Source organism: Sitophilus oryzae, unplaced genomic scaffold (genome assembly GCF_002938485.1).
Source record: "Sitophilus oryzae breed Bouriz unplaced genomic scaffold, Soryzae_2.0 scaffold_177_pilon_pilon, whole genome shotgun sequence".
Taxonomy (NCBI): Eukaryota; Metazoa; Arthropoda; class Insecta; order Coleoptera; family Curculionidae; genus Sitophilus; species Sitophilus oryzae.
The window spans coordinates 8,702,593-8,720,576 of record NW_022146479.1 but is presented as its reverse complement, the minus strand read 5'-3'; the positions used below and the strand labels follow the sequence as shown (position 1 = coordinate 8,720,576).

General features: G+C 29.4%; 1 protein-coding gene across 2 annotated transcripts in view; it reads left to right on the top strand.

The window, feature by feature from the left end:
* LOC115882344 (hemicentin-1-like) overlaps nucleotides 1-17,984 on the top strand; it is a 176,990-nt gene that overhangs the window by 122,299 nt on the left and 36,707 nt on the right. For both annotated transcript variants that reach the window (XM_030900367.1, XM_030900368.1), the window contains exons 3-6: nucleotides 1,315-1,443; nucleotides 8,184-8,343; nucleotides 9,580-9,739; nucleotides 14,741-14,954. In XM_030900367.1, the coding sequence (XP_030756227.1) occupies nucleotides 1,362-1,443; nucleotides 8,184-8,343; nucleotides 9,580-9,739; nucleotides 14,741-14,954 (616 nt within the window). In that variant the 5' untranslated portion in view covers nucleotides 1,315-1,361. The remainder of the gene's footprint in view (nucleotides 1-1,314; nucleotides 1,444-8,183; nucleotides 8,344-9,579; nucleotides 9,740-14,740; nucleotides 14,955-17,984) is intronic.

Below are 17,984 nucleotides of genomic sequence, written 5' to 3'. Positions count from 1 at the left end.
AAATAAAATAAGAGGTAAAATGAGGTAAAATATTTTCATTAAATAGTCAGATGAACAATCATATTATATATCTCATTTAAAATATGATTATCTCATGTAGGTAATATGACAAAATATTACATGAGGTATACATAATTTTACAAACATTTTTTTAAAGAAAAATACAGTTGTTACTTTTGGAGAAAAAAAATAATATCCGCTAAATTAATTTAATTATTTATGTAAATTATAACTGAAGTTAAACAAAAGTAGTACGACTGGTTAGCCTAATAAAACAAGGCTGATGAAGTCTTTACAAGTTGGTATCAACTAAAAACCCTCTATTATTTTCTTAGGAATAAAAAAGTGCAAATTTCTATAGGAAATCTCGAAGAAAAGTTTAAAATGTATTCAAAAGTTTCGTGCCGCATTTTAAAGTGCATATACATGTTAGGTGTTTGCGTTATATGAATTACTTTCATAAAACTTAACTTTTCAAAGAAAATGCGTACATTAGAGTATGAATTTTTAAATGGATTTCCTTTAGAGGCAGCTCAAACTGAAAATTTAGTTTGAGCAGCCCTTTTGTAACTTACTAACTAGTCTTTTGACTTACTTTGTTATTGTTTGATAATGATAGAGTCTACTGTAACATACTTTATCTCCAAAAAACCTTAAAGGAAATAAACGCAATTTAAGTGAATTATCTTTAAAATTCTGATCCTCAACGGATTTAAATCTAAAAATTTTATGTTTGAAACAAACTAGCATGTGTGGAATGATTTATACAAAAGGCACAAAAATTCATTGCCTATTTTAGACTGTATAAAAATTTATCGCCACCTTATCTAGGTTTTAAATACACTCTCGCACCTCTGCGAAGAAAACTAAAAGATTTACTGGCCAGACTAAACTATTTCATTTTATTTTAAATATATCTTCATTAGTTCTGGAATTTACTGCTTTACAGACACACTTTTTCTTTTTGTCCTTATAGATAATAGAATTATAGATAAATAAGCAGCTTCAAGGAAATTACAATATTGAAATTACAAGATACACCAATTTTATCCAAACTAGTAAGTTTCAAGTCTACTTTAATATAAAAAAATTAGAAGCGTTCAAAATCAATATTATTTATTATTACTTCCGCTCTAAAGAGCGAAAATTATGATGAAAATCTTTTAGATAATTTTTAAAACCTATTAGGAGATGATTTTCTTGAGCGGCCAATAATAAATCGATAAATTATTAGTTTTTTTTTTCGAGGCAAAACCGTTGATGAAATATTACTTTCGTAAACGATGGGTCGGTAATTAAATTTTATTGTTTCAGGATGGATAGATACCAAGGGATACTTCCCAAGTAATTAGAGATTCATAATGAAAATGATTCATCGTGTTAAAAAAGCTTTCCCAACGTTGCTGGTCTTGTATGAAATAATGGTTTGTTCACAAGCTGCAGGTTAGTATACTTCACGGTGTTAAGTTTCCTTTTTAATATTAATGTATTTTTTCAATGCAATTAAGGCTAGCCCGAGTTGGTTGTTTGTGACTACACAACTTTTTTTATTTAGGCTATGCAAATTTAACAGTTTTATTCATAGGCGTAACGACGGCAAGGCAACGTGGAGCAGTTGCCTCATCCTAGTGTTCTAGCTCATGCATAATTTCTTGTAGTTCAAATAGTTTTTAAAAGTATCTTCATATTTTGCAAAATGGTATATCAAGAACAACAATCAACAACGGTAAAAAATATATTCAATATATTTCGAATATTTTTTTTTTCATTTATACACCATTTAAGTTATTTAAAACTCAGTTTGATTATGTATTATACAAGATATCTGGAACAATTAAAATAACTTGGTTCTTATAAAAAAATTTAGTTTTAAAAGCATTGAAATATAAATATTTGATCCTGGCTGCTTAATTCGTTGACCCCCAAAAAGAAGTCGAAAAAACTGCTTCCAACACCTGCATACAAACACAAACATTTAATTTTCGTTTCTTCGCTATTACTTTTGCTTTTACTATTTATTTATCACGTCTTCAACATAATCACGCAAAATCTTGTAGATGAAAAGTACATTGATTAAAGAAATGAAAAATAAATTTGAAATCGAAATTTTGTGAAGATTTAACTAGAACCCTCGCAGATTAGTTTTAAAATAAAATTACAGTTTTGTTGAGAGCAGATTTTAGTACCGATTTTTTGGAATTTATTTGCACCACCCTAAGTCAAAACATAGCTACGCCCATAGTTTTATTATAGCAAGAACGGGGTGGATTTTAAGTTTCTACAACAGTATTATCATGTTACTATTCAAATTAAGGTAGTTTAACATATCAAATATAAAATTTAAATAAGCTTCATATCCTTATAAATTATGAAATACCATCTAACTACTAAAAGTAACGTTAAGTTGAAAATAAAAATTATTCCAGTCATTACTCTTGATGCAAAGTTTAAACTTCAAAGTGCATGAACGCATTTCTTTATCTTCAGTTCAGCTACAATACAATGCATAATCTAACAACACATATGTCATCGCCGTCAACGGATATGTAGTCTCTTTTGTTAGATCTTACATTTATATAACAGCGATGCAACATTTGTTCAGAAAGGCCGACGTAGATAAAAGAATAAAAAAAAATATGTAAGTCATTCCTTAATAAAACAGACCATCTATATTTAAAAGTTGTGTATTCTATAGTATGTCTGTTAGTGATAAATATTTTTAGAAGTTTATATTGTACTTGTATATATGCTTTTTTGTCACATGGGTGATTTGAAATATTAGCCGACTTCTAGTGGCCTAATCTTCCATTCTCTCTGTTCTTATAGTATGTCTGTTAGTGATAAATATTTTTAGAAGTTTATATTGTACTTGTATATATGCTTTTTTGTCACATGGATGATTTGAAATATTAACATTTGACTATAACATTGACTATTTATTTAAGTCGCCTAGAAAAATAGTAAGCTTTGTTTGAATATATATATATATATATATATATATATATATATATATATATATATATATATATATATATATATATATATATATATATATACTCTTTACATATTTGCAGAAAATTTTATGTACTTTTAAAATATATAAAAATGAAAATTCTTAAGTGTCCTATAATTTTGTAAGAAAATTGATTTTACAAACACTTGTTTTTGAGCGATTGCTGTTCATAATAAAAAAAAATTGCATACATCTAATACTATACTCGTATAATCTGTATTTTTGTGTTTTACCCCATTGAATAAGTAAATAACTATAGTTTTATCAAATTCGGTGACTTGACCAAAATTGTCAATTTTCGTGACTACACAAAGCGAGTCTTAAATAAGTGCAAATATTTTCAGGACTGGTAGATCTCTATAAAAGAAATATATCTTCTTCTTGTCGTTCTTCAAATAAGTCCAACATAACCGAGATATTTTAGTTTGAAAATTAAAAAAAATATATTGTTGGCCTAAATTTTGAGAACCACTGGATTTTTTCTGAATTCTCTTTCTTGTAAATGTAATCTTCTACCTATGTTATGAAGATATTATGTCTATTAAAATTGTTTTAAAATTTTCAAATAAATTTTTCAAAAAATGATTTCCAAATTTTTTGCGAAAAAAATTCTCATAGGCTTGTTTTTGGGGTCAAAATATACTTCCCCTAAAATATTTTCACTTATTTTTACGAATTTTCAAAGGCCTTAGAAACATAGTAAATATAGTTATAACATTTTGAAAATTTTAGTATTTGTAGAAAATATTATGTAAATTCAAATTATATACACCATTAAAGGGTTAAGTATTTTAGCTTTGTGAGAAAATTAATTTTTTGAACCCTTGTTTTTCAGCTATATTTGATGAGGATTAAAACACACCATCTACGTCCATTACTTATTCTACATATTTTAGTTAGTAAATAACAACAGTTTTAACAAAATTGGTGACATGACGAAAATGGAAATTTTCATGACATGAAAATGGAAAAGTTCATTCAAATAATGAACTGAACTATCGAAAAAAAGCCAATTTTTGGCAATTTTTCAAGGAGCCTAGAAAAGTAGAAAATATAAACAGAAAATTATAAAGACTTCAGAATTTGTAGAAAATTTTGTGTAGATTTAGGTTTATATACCCTAACCTAACCAACAGCTTTAATGCTTAGGTACTTTAGTTTTTTGAATAAATTGACTTTTTTTCTTTGTACCTAGTAATCTATATCTACTATACTGCACTTGTAAGGTCAGAATAGCTTGTATTTTCAAATTATATGACATTTGATAAGTAAATAACAGTACTTTAACAAAAATTGACACATCTTATCACGTGTCAGTAAGAACAATGCAAATTTTAATAACTAAAAATATCACCTTAAAAACATCAAGTTTTCTTCAAAGTATCCATCGGTGCGTTAGTTATTAACTTAGTTATTAACCAGTTAAAACTAAAATTAAGGTACTGCTGTGCCAGATAGCAGTTAAGTTGATCAACAGAGAGACTGTAAAAGTTAATAGCAAATAAAATCGGAAAAAAGGTCTCTCCGTTGTGTCAGTGAGGTCAATGCGGTTGTTAAGAATGGCAAAACGGAGAAATTTAAACGGTTAAACATTTGAAACATTTCGCAAGGCAAAATCAAGATTGACCTTTTCCGCTTCTGCATTAAATCTTGTGGAAAGCAAGGATTACTGAGCAACTGAAGCGAAAACGACCCGGTAGGGTGGGAACAAATATAATGCAAGACGTAATAATGGAATTTATAACTTTATTACAAATTGAATGCTGCCGACTATTTTATAAAGATTTAAATATTTTGTTATAGAATTTTGTTATCTTGTTAGGATCGCTTCGAAGATTAGAAATTTTAGCAATATTTGGCTGTAAACTTGCCGGATGCTTAGAATTTTTTTTTAGAATGAGTGAGAGGGGGGTTAATCACCGCGACCTTACAGATCTATTGTGTTCCCCTTTCTTGAGTTATAACTCATCATACCGTCCCAGGGTTTTGACAAAAAAGTATCTGGGACGGTTTTATAGAAGATAGTTCTCCATCTCCAATATCAGTCGTACCAAAGTTCATGGCACGACTGGTTGTCGTCTCGGCGCACTCAGTGATGAGGTGTACTGGTGTTTCCCCATTTTCCCCACAGAATCTGCATTCGCCGTTCCTTCTTAGTTTCAATCTACTGAGATGTTCATTGAGGAGACAGTGTCCTGTTAAAAACCCCATGACAATCCGAAAATTGTTCTTACTTAAATCTAGGAAGATATTTGATTTTTCTTGATCGTAAGCCCTTAGAAACTTCTTCGAGTGTCTTAGGCCGTTGCAAGATTCCTATTCCAGGTTGCGGATGGAGTCTTCCAAGTTCTTGAGTTCCACCTTGAGTTGGTTACCACTTGGAAAGCAGAACGGTTCTGGTCCTAGTGGAGTGTTCGCTCCTTTTCTAGCAAGATCATTTGCTTTTTCATTGTCTTCTATCCCTTGCTGAGCAGGCACCCAGAGTAGGAGAACTTTGTTTTCTTTGCCTAATTTATTCAGCTTCTCTATGCATTCTTTGACCAATTTCGAATTGATTGATACTGAATTGATCGCTTTTAACGCTGCTTGACTATCAGATAAGATGGCCGGATGCTTGCCGGGATGACACTTATCGAACAACTAATTATTGCACCGATAGATATTATGATTACAATGGTTATAGGAATTTTAGAAAAAGTGTCATCTTGTAAGGATCGCGTAGAAGATTAGGAACTCAGGCAATGTTTAACTATAAACTTGCCGGAATGACACTTGTCGAACAACTAACCAACGAACGGGCCGATGGGAATTATGATTACAATGGTTAGAGGAATTTTAGAAAAGGTGTCATCTTGTTAGGATCGCATCGAAGATTCGAAATTTAGAAAATATTTGGCTGTAAACTTGCCGGAATGACAGTTATCGAACAAGTAACTAACACGCCGATGGATATTATAAAATGAAAAAAACTCGACTTAGACGAAGATGAATCAAAGCAGCGGCGGCGAAAATTATTTGACTTAATTAATTTTAATATCGTTACGCGCCTTACTTCAACATACGTGTTTCGAAATTTAACAAGTGGAGAAACACGCTGCCGACCCTACTGAATTATTTACCCGACCTATTAAAGTTGTTTGCCGAAAAATTTACATAATCCTTGCAATAAATTGCTCTTTATTCTATGTTTTCTAACAAATTACCCGAATTTAATTATAAGATAATATTTTATCTATAAACCGCATGGAATCGCAAAGTTTTAACGATATTTTTCTTCAAAATATGAAGATATACGCATGATTTTTAAATAACTCATATTTTTCAGTATTCAAAGTATAGAATTAAAAAATAAAAGAAGTGTATAAATGTCAAAATTTACAATTTTGGTCGTCACCCGTTTTAATAAAACTACTGTAATTTACTAATAAGGAAAAACGAAGAAAATTAAAATTTAAACCAAATATGGTTTTATGTTTTACGTCCTTGATGTAGAAAACGTTTTAATCAACATCAAAATTTGCTCAAAACGAAGAAACGGTTTGAAAAATCAATTTTATAATAAAACCAAAGCACGTAAGCACCAATATTATCTAAAAATATCATAAAATTTCCTATAATCACTATAATTTTTAAAATTTATGACCGGATTTACTATGTTTTAAGTAACCTCGAAAACACGAAAAAAATGGTCACAAATGGAGATTTTCGATTAATTTTTCCTCATATATGTTCATGAAAATTGGCGATTTTAGTCATGTCACGGATCTTGATCAAACTATTGTTATTTACTAATTAAAAATCACAGGACACAAAATGATAGGCCATTATGGTCTGGCATTTATGGCCCTTGATGTATGAAAAGTTTTAACCATCATCACAATTTGCTTAAAAAGAAGTGTTCAAGCAAATCAATTTTCTAATAAAACCAAAGAATGTAAGCACTATATTTTTATATTATCTAAAAGTACATAAAATTTTCTATAAACCTTGTAATTTTCAAAACTTTATGAAAAGGGTTTACGGTTTTTCTAAGAGCTTCGAATACCGGTAAAAATTAACTAATAATGGACAATTTTTTGACTTTTTTCCTTACGCATAGTCATGATAACTGACTATTCTGGTCAAGACATCGTATTTGATAAAATTATTATTCTTTACTTATTTAATGGCGTAGAACAAGAAAATACAGGCCATGTTTGCCTGATGAGTATAGTATTAGTACTTTTAAAGTTTTAATAAGTAATATATATTACCCATTAAAATGTATAATTTATGTTTTAACTCGATCGTAAAACCAAAATTGCTCATAAAAAGCTTAAAGAAAAAATTTACTTTGACAATAAACGGACTTTATTTCCTCGGTTCCTACGTGAGATAAAACTTTGTCATTGAAGAATGTTTTATACTGTATTTTATAAAAGAAAAACCCCAAAGTATTCTTAATAGGAGATTAAGAACTTGTTCGAATTTGTTTAAAGTTTTTCCCATTAAACTGTTCTGTATATAACGCGAACTTAAAACAAAACGTAGAGTACCGTCTCCCGTTCGCTCAAAACTATTCGTTTAAACTACCAAATTGAAAAATTCTGTAGTTTAAAGTAGGAAAATAAACAAAAGCGGGCCTTTTTGACGGTCTTTACTTTTACAGCGCCCCTAACATTATTATCGGCCTTTGAATAAGCCTGCATGCGTAGGCAAGAGCAACAATGGAATTTAAAACTGGTATATTCTTAGTTCTCTTGTCGGGAATTGCTCTTATGGCCATAAATCATACGTGCGGTTTTGTATATGTAGGTGCCGGTACCTAGGATCAACTCCATTATTTTGGTAGTACACTACATCAATCACTTTGACGTCACACCAATATGGCGCTGACAGTGCAAATGCTTGCGAATGTTTACATCAATTAAATATCCCCTGATTTATCGGAAAAATACTTTAAAAATTGTCGGGTTATCCTTTTACATTATTAGTTTACTAGAATTGATCTTTTACAAAAAAAGCTATTAATTTCTGTACGTCCAGTGTTAATAATAATTTTTACATAAAATGTATAAAAAAATTTTACATAAAAAAGTTCAAAATACAAACTTAGCTCCCAGTTCAAAATATGAACTCTTGTTGTAATTTTAAAATAAAATATGATATCAAAATGTTTCTTCTTTTTCAGAGTCAATACATGTACCTACAGTAGTAGCTCAAATTCCGCCAACAAAAGCTCAAGAAATAACAACTATTCAGCCGTCAATTGCAGAACCGAAGCTAGAAGAACCTCCTGTACACTCCAACAAAATTGAACTAGGAGCTACCAACATTACACAGAGTTACGAGTATGTAAAATTGCTGCAAACATTTCTAAAATATGAGAAAAAATCTTGACGTAAATTAAACACACAACGTCCGAGAAGGGTGCATGGTTCAAGTTAAATTATGTAAAATAAAGTTTTGAATACTGAATCACGTTTAGAACAGCGTTCGTACATAAAGAGTGTAAATTTAAGAGACGTTTATTAAAGAAAGAACCACAATATTCTATCAATTTTTTATTTAACACCAAGTATATGATTAAATTCAAAAAGCCAATTTGACAAGCTTCTAATAAAATCAAGAAAAAATTAGATTTTATAAATTAAAATTAGAGTTGCTGAGGATATGCTTCAGGAGGTTAAAATTTTAACTTTATACAGACGAAAGAGTCAATTACAGTTTAAGTAAGCTGTGGTTTTCTTACATTATCTTCTATGGGAAGAAGCAATTAACCTACATTTTAATCCAAAGCTAAGAAACTCATGAAAATTAACTAAAATGTAAACTATTATTGTTGTAATATAAAAAGCCGTCGTTTACACTCACCGGCACGAATAACGGGCACCATAAAATTTTTATGTATTTTAAAGTTTAATATATTTTTTTCCAGTGAGCCGATTTTGATTATTTTTTATGCAGTTTTTAGCTAAATAACTTGAATTCTTAATTAAAAATGAAAGTTCATCTGTCAATTATACAAGGGAAGACAAAATTTTGATGTACTGGTGAAAGTTTAAAACACCCTGTGGAATATAACAATCTAATAGTAAAGGCAGGGTTTTAATGTAAAGTTAAAATAAGTAAAAATTAAGTAAAAAGTAAATAGAATAATAATAATAGAAACAATAATAAAGAAAATATCAGTGTCTCCTTCAAAAGCGAATATCTCTAAACAAATAAAGCTATTGAGATCAACCAGTTTTGTTTTTCCTCGTATAATTGACGGTTAGAAACTTTCATTTTTAATTCAGAGAGAGATACTAAAAAGTCAATTAATTTAGTTACAAATTACTTAAAAAATAATGCAATTCAGTCCACTAGAACACAATATATATAAACTAAAAAATACAACAAAATTTTAAGGTATCCGTTATTCGTGCCGGTGAGTGTAGTCTGACTTCAAATCATGAAAATGGCTAGATTGGAACTCAAATATTCTTGAAATAAAACTTCATAACAAGCTATTTCCAATAAAACATAGTCAAGTATCTTTAAACATTCGTAAGTATTAATCGGTGAAGATTCTGTTCATTTTTCAGAGATGAGAATCCAACCAAGTATAAGCCAATCTTCCCATCGCCAAATCCCAGACTTAAGGGCCCTTTTTTTGAAGAAGGATCCGAACTGACTCACGTCACCGCTAGAGTTGGATCCACCATAAATCTCGACTGTCGCATCGGACTTCTTGGCGACAAAACCGTACGTAAATCTAAGAACGCCTTACTCTACTTTTTTAATTTTAAAGCTCCATCCGATAACGCTGCACCTGACTTTCTGTCTTTAACGAATTGCACAAAAGACAATTTATTCTGTCCGATTTTTGAAAGATAATTCTCGTTTTACTAATTTCAAATTCAATATTTCTATAACAATTATTTCACTTTGCTAAATCATTGAATATAGTATATTGGAGATTGTTGAGGTAGAAGGTTAATCACCGCAGCCTTATAGATCCTATTGTGTGCCCAACTTATCATACAGTCTCAGCTTGAAAAGCGAGTATCTAAGAGGATTTTACAGAGAATTGTTTTTTATATATAATGAGAACGAGTAATGAGGTGTCCTAGTGCTTTGTATGCTACCTGTTTGTTTCAGTTAGGTTAGGTTAGCTTCAATCTACTAAGGTGTTCATTCAGGGGACAAAAACCATGACAATACGGAGACTGTTATTACTTAAATTAAGGAAAATCTTTTAGATTTTTCTCGGTCATAAGTTCTGAGAAATTTCTTCGAGTGTCTTAGATTGTTGGAGGATTCCCATTCCAGGTTACGCACGATGATGTCTTCAAGGTTCTTGAGTTCGCTTTAAGTTGGTTTCCACTTGGTTCTGGTCCAGTTAGAGAGTAGAGCGTTCGCTGCTCTTCTAGCGAGATCGTTTGCTTTTTCATTACCTTCTATCCCTTGGTGGGCTGGCACTCTTGGTGGAGGACTTTATTTTCTTTGCCTAATTTAGCTTTAATTTTCTTTCTTGAATTAGAACCACTTCCTGACTTCTTTTTAGATCATTTAAATAAAAAGATTTTTATATTACTATATTTCTACCAACATTCTTTAATTTAATAAAAAAAAAGTTTGATGTTAATAAATTGATAGCAATTTAGCGGTGAGAGAAATATTTCCCCGAAGTTTCCTTCTCTGTATTTTATGTCGGAGAAATAATTTTCACCAACGAATTTATGTAGGTGGAGCCCTAATCAAATCTTGGAACCCAAAAATGGTTTAATAAATAGACCATATTTTAAATTCAGCGCCCTAACAAAACGCCCCACATAAAAATAAACAAAATTCAGATTTCCTCGAACTATATCCCAAAAAATACTCGCATAAACCTTTCTATCTGATTAAAATTTAACTGTGCATATATATCTCTCTTTAACCTTCTTTCCAAAGTTCAAAAATGAACCAAACTTATTTATTGCTTGGAATATATCCCTTATTTATTGAAAAGAATGGTATTATGATGTTTAATTCTAACATAAAACACCTAAATAATTTTACTACTACCAAATACACCCTTTCTCTATATAGAAGCATATGGTTTACACCTAATTTTAACAGAATTAAAATTTTACAAAAGCTTTTAAAGGCTACGACTCCACTGTTTAAACTTGTGTTATATTAAATAATCCCGACCATAATACATGCTAAATTGAGAGAATAAACTTCTAAAATAGATCTTTTCATATTTCTTTTTTCAGAAATATAATTATATATTTTTAGTTATTAGAAGCTATGGAATTTTAAAAATACTGTAATAATTTTTTGCAGAATTAAAAGATTAGTGAATTACAAGACAAATTTACACGGAATATGATATCTATTGGAATTAAATTGAACCTCACCAATAGCTAGGCTAATATTAATTAACACGAACTAATTATCCACTTACATTGCTCGATAGATTGCTAAATTTGCATTGTTCTAAGGAGTGGGAGAGACGTAACTCCGGAAACCATTCATTATGCTTGAGAATAATTATTATTGTAAGAAAATTAAATAATTTATTGTCACAATTTATTTTTTTAGGATACGCATGTTTTCCTAAAAGAAGTTCTCAACTATTTCTTATTTATTTATAAGCATGCTACATCAACAGTCTGAGAGATAACTTATAATTAACTGAAAAAATGCGATGAAAATTTTTATATGGCAGATTTAAAAATGTAATTTACGAGCAAAATAATTTTCTAATTTATTATGATCAAATCTCAATGTTACGAGATCGAATCTCAGTTAATCCTAATATTTAATTAAAGACCAACACAATTACTGAAAAAAGAACTAGGAAGTAGCAAGACAGAGAGAGATCGTGAAAATTATCGATAGCAAATACAAAGTTTATCGACGACAAAGATTTAACCCAATCCACGCTTAGGCTCAATAATCAATTAATTCCTTCTAGCCGATTGTGGAATGAAGCTTAACAAAAGTTCGTTGCTTCGCTGATCACTACATATTTTATCGAAGATATTAATTTACGTAAAACGTTAACGCTTCACGTGTCTACGCGCAGAGTAGTGGCGTTTTCATGCAGTATCTTTTACGCTAATGCGATATTAGATAATAAAAGCATTCAGGCAAAAGTAGCTTAACGCACCTTTGAGAATAAACCTACATTACATGCGCTCGGGGGCTTCCTCCTGTTAAAAGCATTCGTGTGAGATTCAGATCTATAAGAAATTTGATAAATTGTCACATTTCCATATATTGTCACTCTCAAAACTCACATTACAGGTAACAATTGAGTAATAAAGTTGTATATTCTATTACCAAGCATTTAATTTACAATCTTTCTTTGTATTTCATAGCGCTATTTTCATACCTAATATAAATATGAGTTTCATAAATCTATACTGAGAAATAAGGCTTTATTAGACTGTTACTAAAATACATAAAAATTTGTTACGCTTTTATAATAAACTCCATACCTTTATGAGTTATCTTAAAGAAAATATTGGGTATGAAACAGCAAATTAAAAGCAGTAATACAATCTTAAAAGTCTTTATGTGACCGTATAATAGTTAATATTAAAGTTTTTGTTTCGAATGCCTTGTAATAAATTTTCAAAAATGTTCATTGCATTGCACATGTAACTGAGTTATATACATAGAAATTCAACTATCTAAATTATATTGATATAATAATAGTGGAGCTATAAATACCCAGATCGAAGATTTCATTTGTTGAACCAGAAAGTTCCAACAGCTAAATTACATCGAAGAATGTCAGTAAATTAATGAACCGTAAAACTCATGGAATGGTCAGCCAATTACTGTGTCAAGTTTATTTCATTTAATCTCAAACATCGGCCGAGAAGAAGAGAAAAAACACCTAAACTACATATCTAGCTCTCAAATTGCTCTTGAGATGTAATTATTTTCGAAAAAAATTCTTGAAGTTTTTCTCTCGCACCAGAGCTAGGTAATATATTTCATTTTGATTTCTGTAGAAAATAAAATTAGCAGTTTATTCCTTTATAAAAGAAAGTACTTCAAAGCAATTTTGATATTAGAAGTAAAACAAAAATATCAGATGCATTCGGAAGCAAATGGAGGGTGAGAATGAATCCATCGAAATTAAAAACTTTTGTTTCAGTTCAAACTTCCGAATACGCCCGCTAAAAGTTTATTCCATTTGCGTTTTTAATATTATCATGTGGTTTGAAACTTTTTATCTTTTGGTATGCAAACTTTTTCCCTTTTTAGGCGTAGGCTCGTATTAATAGATAAAACCGTTGTGTAGCATATTCCCAACTTAATTCAAAAACAGTTTTGCCCGATATTGAAAATAGACATGATTGGATTGAATCAGGCCAAATTTAGTTGTATTGTCCTCTGCTTTAATATAATTATTTATTGTATTTTAATTTTGTCTAATGGGGCATATTTGTTTTAAAATCCTATGTTTCGCTTCATTAAAATGGAATAGCAGATTTCAGAACCATAATTAATTATACCAGAATATCAAATCTTGTAATCAAATTCTTTGGTACAATAATAATTGATATTAAATTTTTTACACTTGAATGTTAATACTAATCACGGATCCAGGCTTTAAATACTCTATTTATTAGCTTGAATAAATAACAGGTTTTCTAAAAGTCGTAAATTAGATAAGCCGGAAAGAATCGGCAATTTTGTTAATACCTTAATACCGAAAAGTATGGCAACACATAAAAGCAAAGCCAAACAAAACAAAATACGTTACGTTTCAAAATTTACAATAGAAACTGTAAACCATGTGCCAACACATTATGAACAATAAAAGAGAGAAACTCTAATTAAAGGTATTCAATAAATTACAGTAAAATTTTACACAAAACAATTTCGTTATACGTTCTTGCCGAGCCCAAATAAAAAGTAAAAAAAAATAAAACTGTACAGAATATTGCTCGGGAACGGTTTTGCTAATTTTTAAAGTTAATTTACGGAACAGAATAAAATTAACCATTCCCTAACTTTAAATTCGGCAGAAAGAAAACGGAAAGTCGGACACAGGGTTTATCGTATCCTTTGTTGTCAGTCTATTGAAATGCAGCGCTAGACTCGACTAAACATTACAATCATTCCTATAAACTCTTTTAATGCTGTTTTACTTTATCTACATCGACAAAAATTTAATTAACACAAGAAGAATATCATTTAATGGCAATATTTTTTCATATCAATGTCATTATGTATACTTCTTACCGGCAAAGCATAAAATTAAGGCATTAGTAAATGATATAGTTTGAGAATATTTTAATTATTTTTAAATGAGTAATAGAAACGTTAAACTTAAATTAATTACAAATAAAATTAGAACTTTTTAATTTATTTCCAACTGCAAATACTGAGAGGTTTCGATATAAAAGTGATTCTCTCTATTAATTCTGGACGAAAGAAATGGATTTTCTCATTATCATTTAGTACCTATCGATATTTTTCTTAAAGGAAGGCATCGTAAAGATAAGAATTATATAGGATATAAAATTTTATTATCCAGAATTATTTGGTCGAATAAAGAAGAAATTTGAAAAAGCTATTTCACGAAGAAGCAAATAAAACAAATTATAGACATGGATTGCTTTTTTTCTTTCTTCCAAACACTTTATTATTCTACACATAAAAATAGGATTTGTGCCAAAAATATATATGAATATATTTATATATCATTTCAAGGTTTAGAGCAAAAGAAATAATTTATTAAAATATTTGCAGGTTACATGGACACAAGTCAAGAACCAGAATATTAATCTATTGACAGTTGGGAAGAATACGCACAGTAAAGATGAACGCATACATCTGGCTTTCCGATATCCTAACAATTACAGACTGCAAATATCTTATGTCACTAAAAGGGATGAGGGGATATATGCATGTCAAGTAGCTACTTATCCGCCTAAAGTAAAGAGGATACATTTAACAATTACAGGTAAGTGTAATCTTAAGGTATCATTAATATAGGAAATAACCAATGAGTATTAAAATTATTACCCGTGTAATACAATATAAAAATTATCAAATTTAAATTTTATTAATCAATTTATAACAGAATATGTGTATCGTAGTCTGTTCAGTTATGATTAGATTACTAAACTAAAAATAAAGAAGAATACGTGTTTTTAAATTTTAAACAAACAACATATGCTTGAGCGCAGACGAGCATAAAATGTGATTTGGTATTTAGCCCTGTTTAAACAGAAGTCACGTAAAAGAGACTCCCTCAAGTTGTACTTGAGACCTTGTTGGGTTAAATTATTCGCAAAGTTAGGATTTTATGGGCCTTAGTCATGTGAAAAGTATGTGTTCAATGACAGATGTTAAGTTATCAGAAATTGGAGCTCTTCAGTCTGTTGTTTTAGACCCGAAAGTTTTATAATTAATGGCTTCTATAAATTCTATTAGAAATTTGTATCTATATTGTTATTTTTGTATTAAACCTAGTGAAAAAAATCTATTAATAATAAATTCAGAATAAAAATCTTCTCACTGAAGGCATTGTAAAAAAGCATCTATATCAAGTTTAAAAAGAATGGAATAAAACAACGTAAAAAATATAGAAACTACAGTAAAATTCGAACATAAATTTAATTAATCTACTATTTTCAGACCGGATATAGTCACCTATATTATCAGGTAAATGAATATAAAACTTTCTTTTTACTACTTTTTAAACTTTGCAAACTTGAAAAATATTTAAAGCTTTTCATTCCGATTTAATGACTTGGTGAACTTTTTTAACCCCAACAAAAATGAGTTTTCAATGGCATACGTTAAGTTTTCATAAATCTAACTCTATTCACATGGGCGCAAAAGCACAATGTGCGTATAATGAAATTGTAATGAATTTTTAATTGTATTCGATCAATGGTTAAAACAGATTTAGAGGTTTTTCCAGTTGAATAACGAACAAAGCTGCATAAGTGTAGATGAAATTAAATAATTTCGTAGAATAATCAAATAAAACAATTAATTAATTAATACTGTGCGGTTTGTAATACGCAGTAAAAGCAGGACATTTATTTCTGAAACATTATAATTCGAATAATACGAACTTAATTTGGTTTTATAACAATAATTACACAAAATAATATAATAAAATAAAGTTTCATTTTTTCTTTTGCTACATTTTCAATGAAACTTAAATTAATTCGTTCATTTACTTTCCAAAGTTTTGAGAGATAGTGTCTAAAGCCTTTCATGTATTTAATAATGAAATGCAACATTAAAGTTTAAAATTATAGAAAACAGAAGTTTTGAAAGGTTACCGTCAGTTTATATCGCTTTAAAGTTGACTATTATCATAATTAAATGTCACATACACTATGAAAATTCAAAGTTCAAGAGAGTTAATACAAAAACATCAAGTTTGTTGAAATATTACAGAGCGGTTATTTAAACAAAAACATCTCAGAAATAAGTCCCATTGTAAAAAGAGTATCTTAAGATATTTCTTTATCTTTAAAAACAAGCAATAGATGGCGAGCTTTATGAGGAAAATTCACATCAAAGGAGAAACAAGGAGTTATATTACGATTTTCCTAACCCCAAAAAGGTATTCTAGACGGCCGCACAAAAGAATATTCAGACTTGTTACAAAGCGACATCTGCTTCGAAAATCACGCGGCTAAAAATATTGTACAAAAGACGCTAAAATGCCACTTTAAATTTCATTTTTTTATTTCGCTAGATGATATTCAGAAAATTTTATAATTTCTAATGTATATTTTAAATCAGGATATACCCTGGCATATTAAAAAAAATCTATTAGAGATAATAAAAATACTAAAAATGTTGATAAAACCCTTTCCAAATTTTTATTGAGAAATTTATGTATAATTTATAGTCATGGTTAAAAACTCGCCTGTGTCTAACACTGTACTCATAAGGACAAAATGGATAATATCTTGCTAATCCGCGACTTTTAAATTAGTCACTTAGAGTATTTTTATAAAAATCTGTTACTTGGAGAAAATCGACAATATTTACTACTATATGAATACAAAAAGTTACCAAATTTTGGGCTATTTTTAAACATATTTGAAGGCCTTAGAGATATAGTAACATAGTCATAAAATTATGAAAATTTCAGCATTTATTGGACATTTTATGTAGATTCGAAATATATACATCTTTGAACGCTTAGGTACCTTGGTTTTGTCAGAAAATTAATTTTTTGGATCCTTGTTTTTCAGCTATTTTTGAAAATGGTTAAAACGTCTCTTACGTCCATTATTATTTCCTTAAGACTACAATGGTTTATATATTCTTATTCTACTTCTTTTACTTAGTAAATAACGGTACTTTTAACAAAATAGGTGACGAAAATCGCCAATTTTTATGAATTTTGTATCTATTTTATATTAATTTTCAAAAGCCTTGGGGTGGGGGGGGATATAGTAAACATAGTGACAAAATTATGAAAGTTTCAGCAATTGTAGGAAATGTTATGCCTGCCTTGATTTTGTGATAAAATTAATTATTTCAACCTTTGTCTCCTACATCTATTACTAATCTGGTAAGACTACAGTGGCATATATTTTCTTCTTGCACACCTTTTAATGAGTAAATTACAGTAGTTACGTCAAAATCGATGACCTGACCAAAATCGACAATTAATGAACGTGATAAGTATTATGACTATATATGTATGGAAAAAAGTAGAAAAATGGACGATTTTTTAAAGTTCCTTTTTTCGTGTTTTCAAAGCAGCTGGAAAATAGTAAAAATATCTCAAATATACAAATAATGTACCTCTTATTGCCTAGATAAATTTTTTACTATAGAACATTTTTTATTTTTTTTTCGAAAAAGAGAAATTTTGAAAAATCGCTTGACAAAAGGTGAAATTCGAAATGACAGGAGGCGAGTAACGAGTCGACTGAACTAGAAAAACAAATGCATCAATCTTCATATATGCACTTTGCCATCGGGTACGCTGCAATCCATAAACACGGGTGAA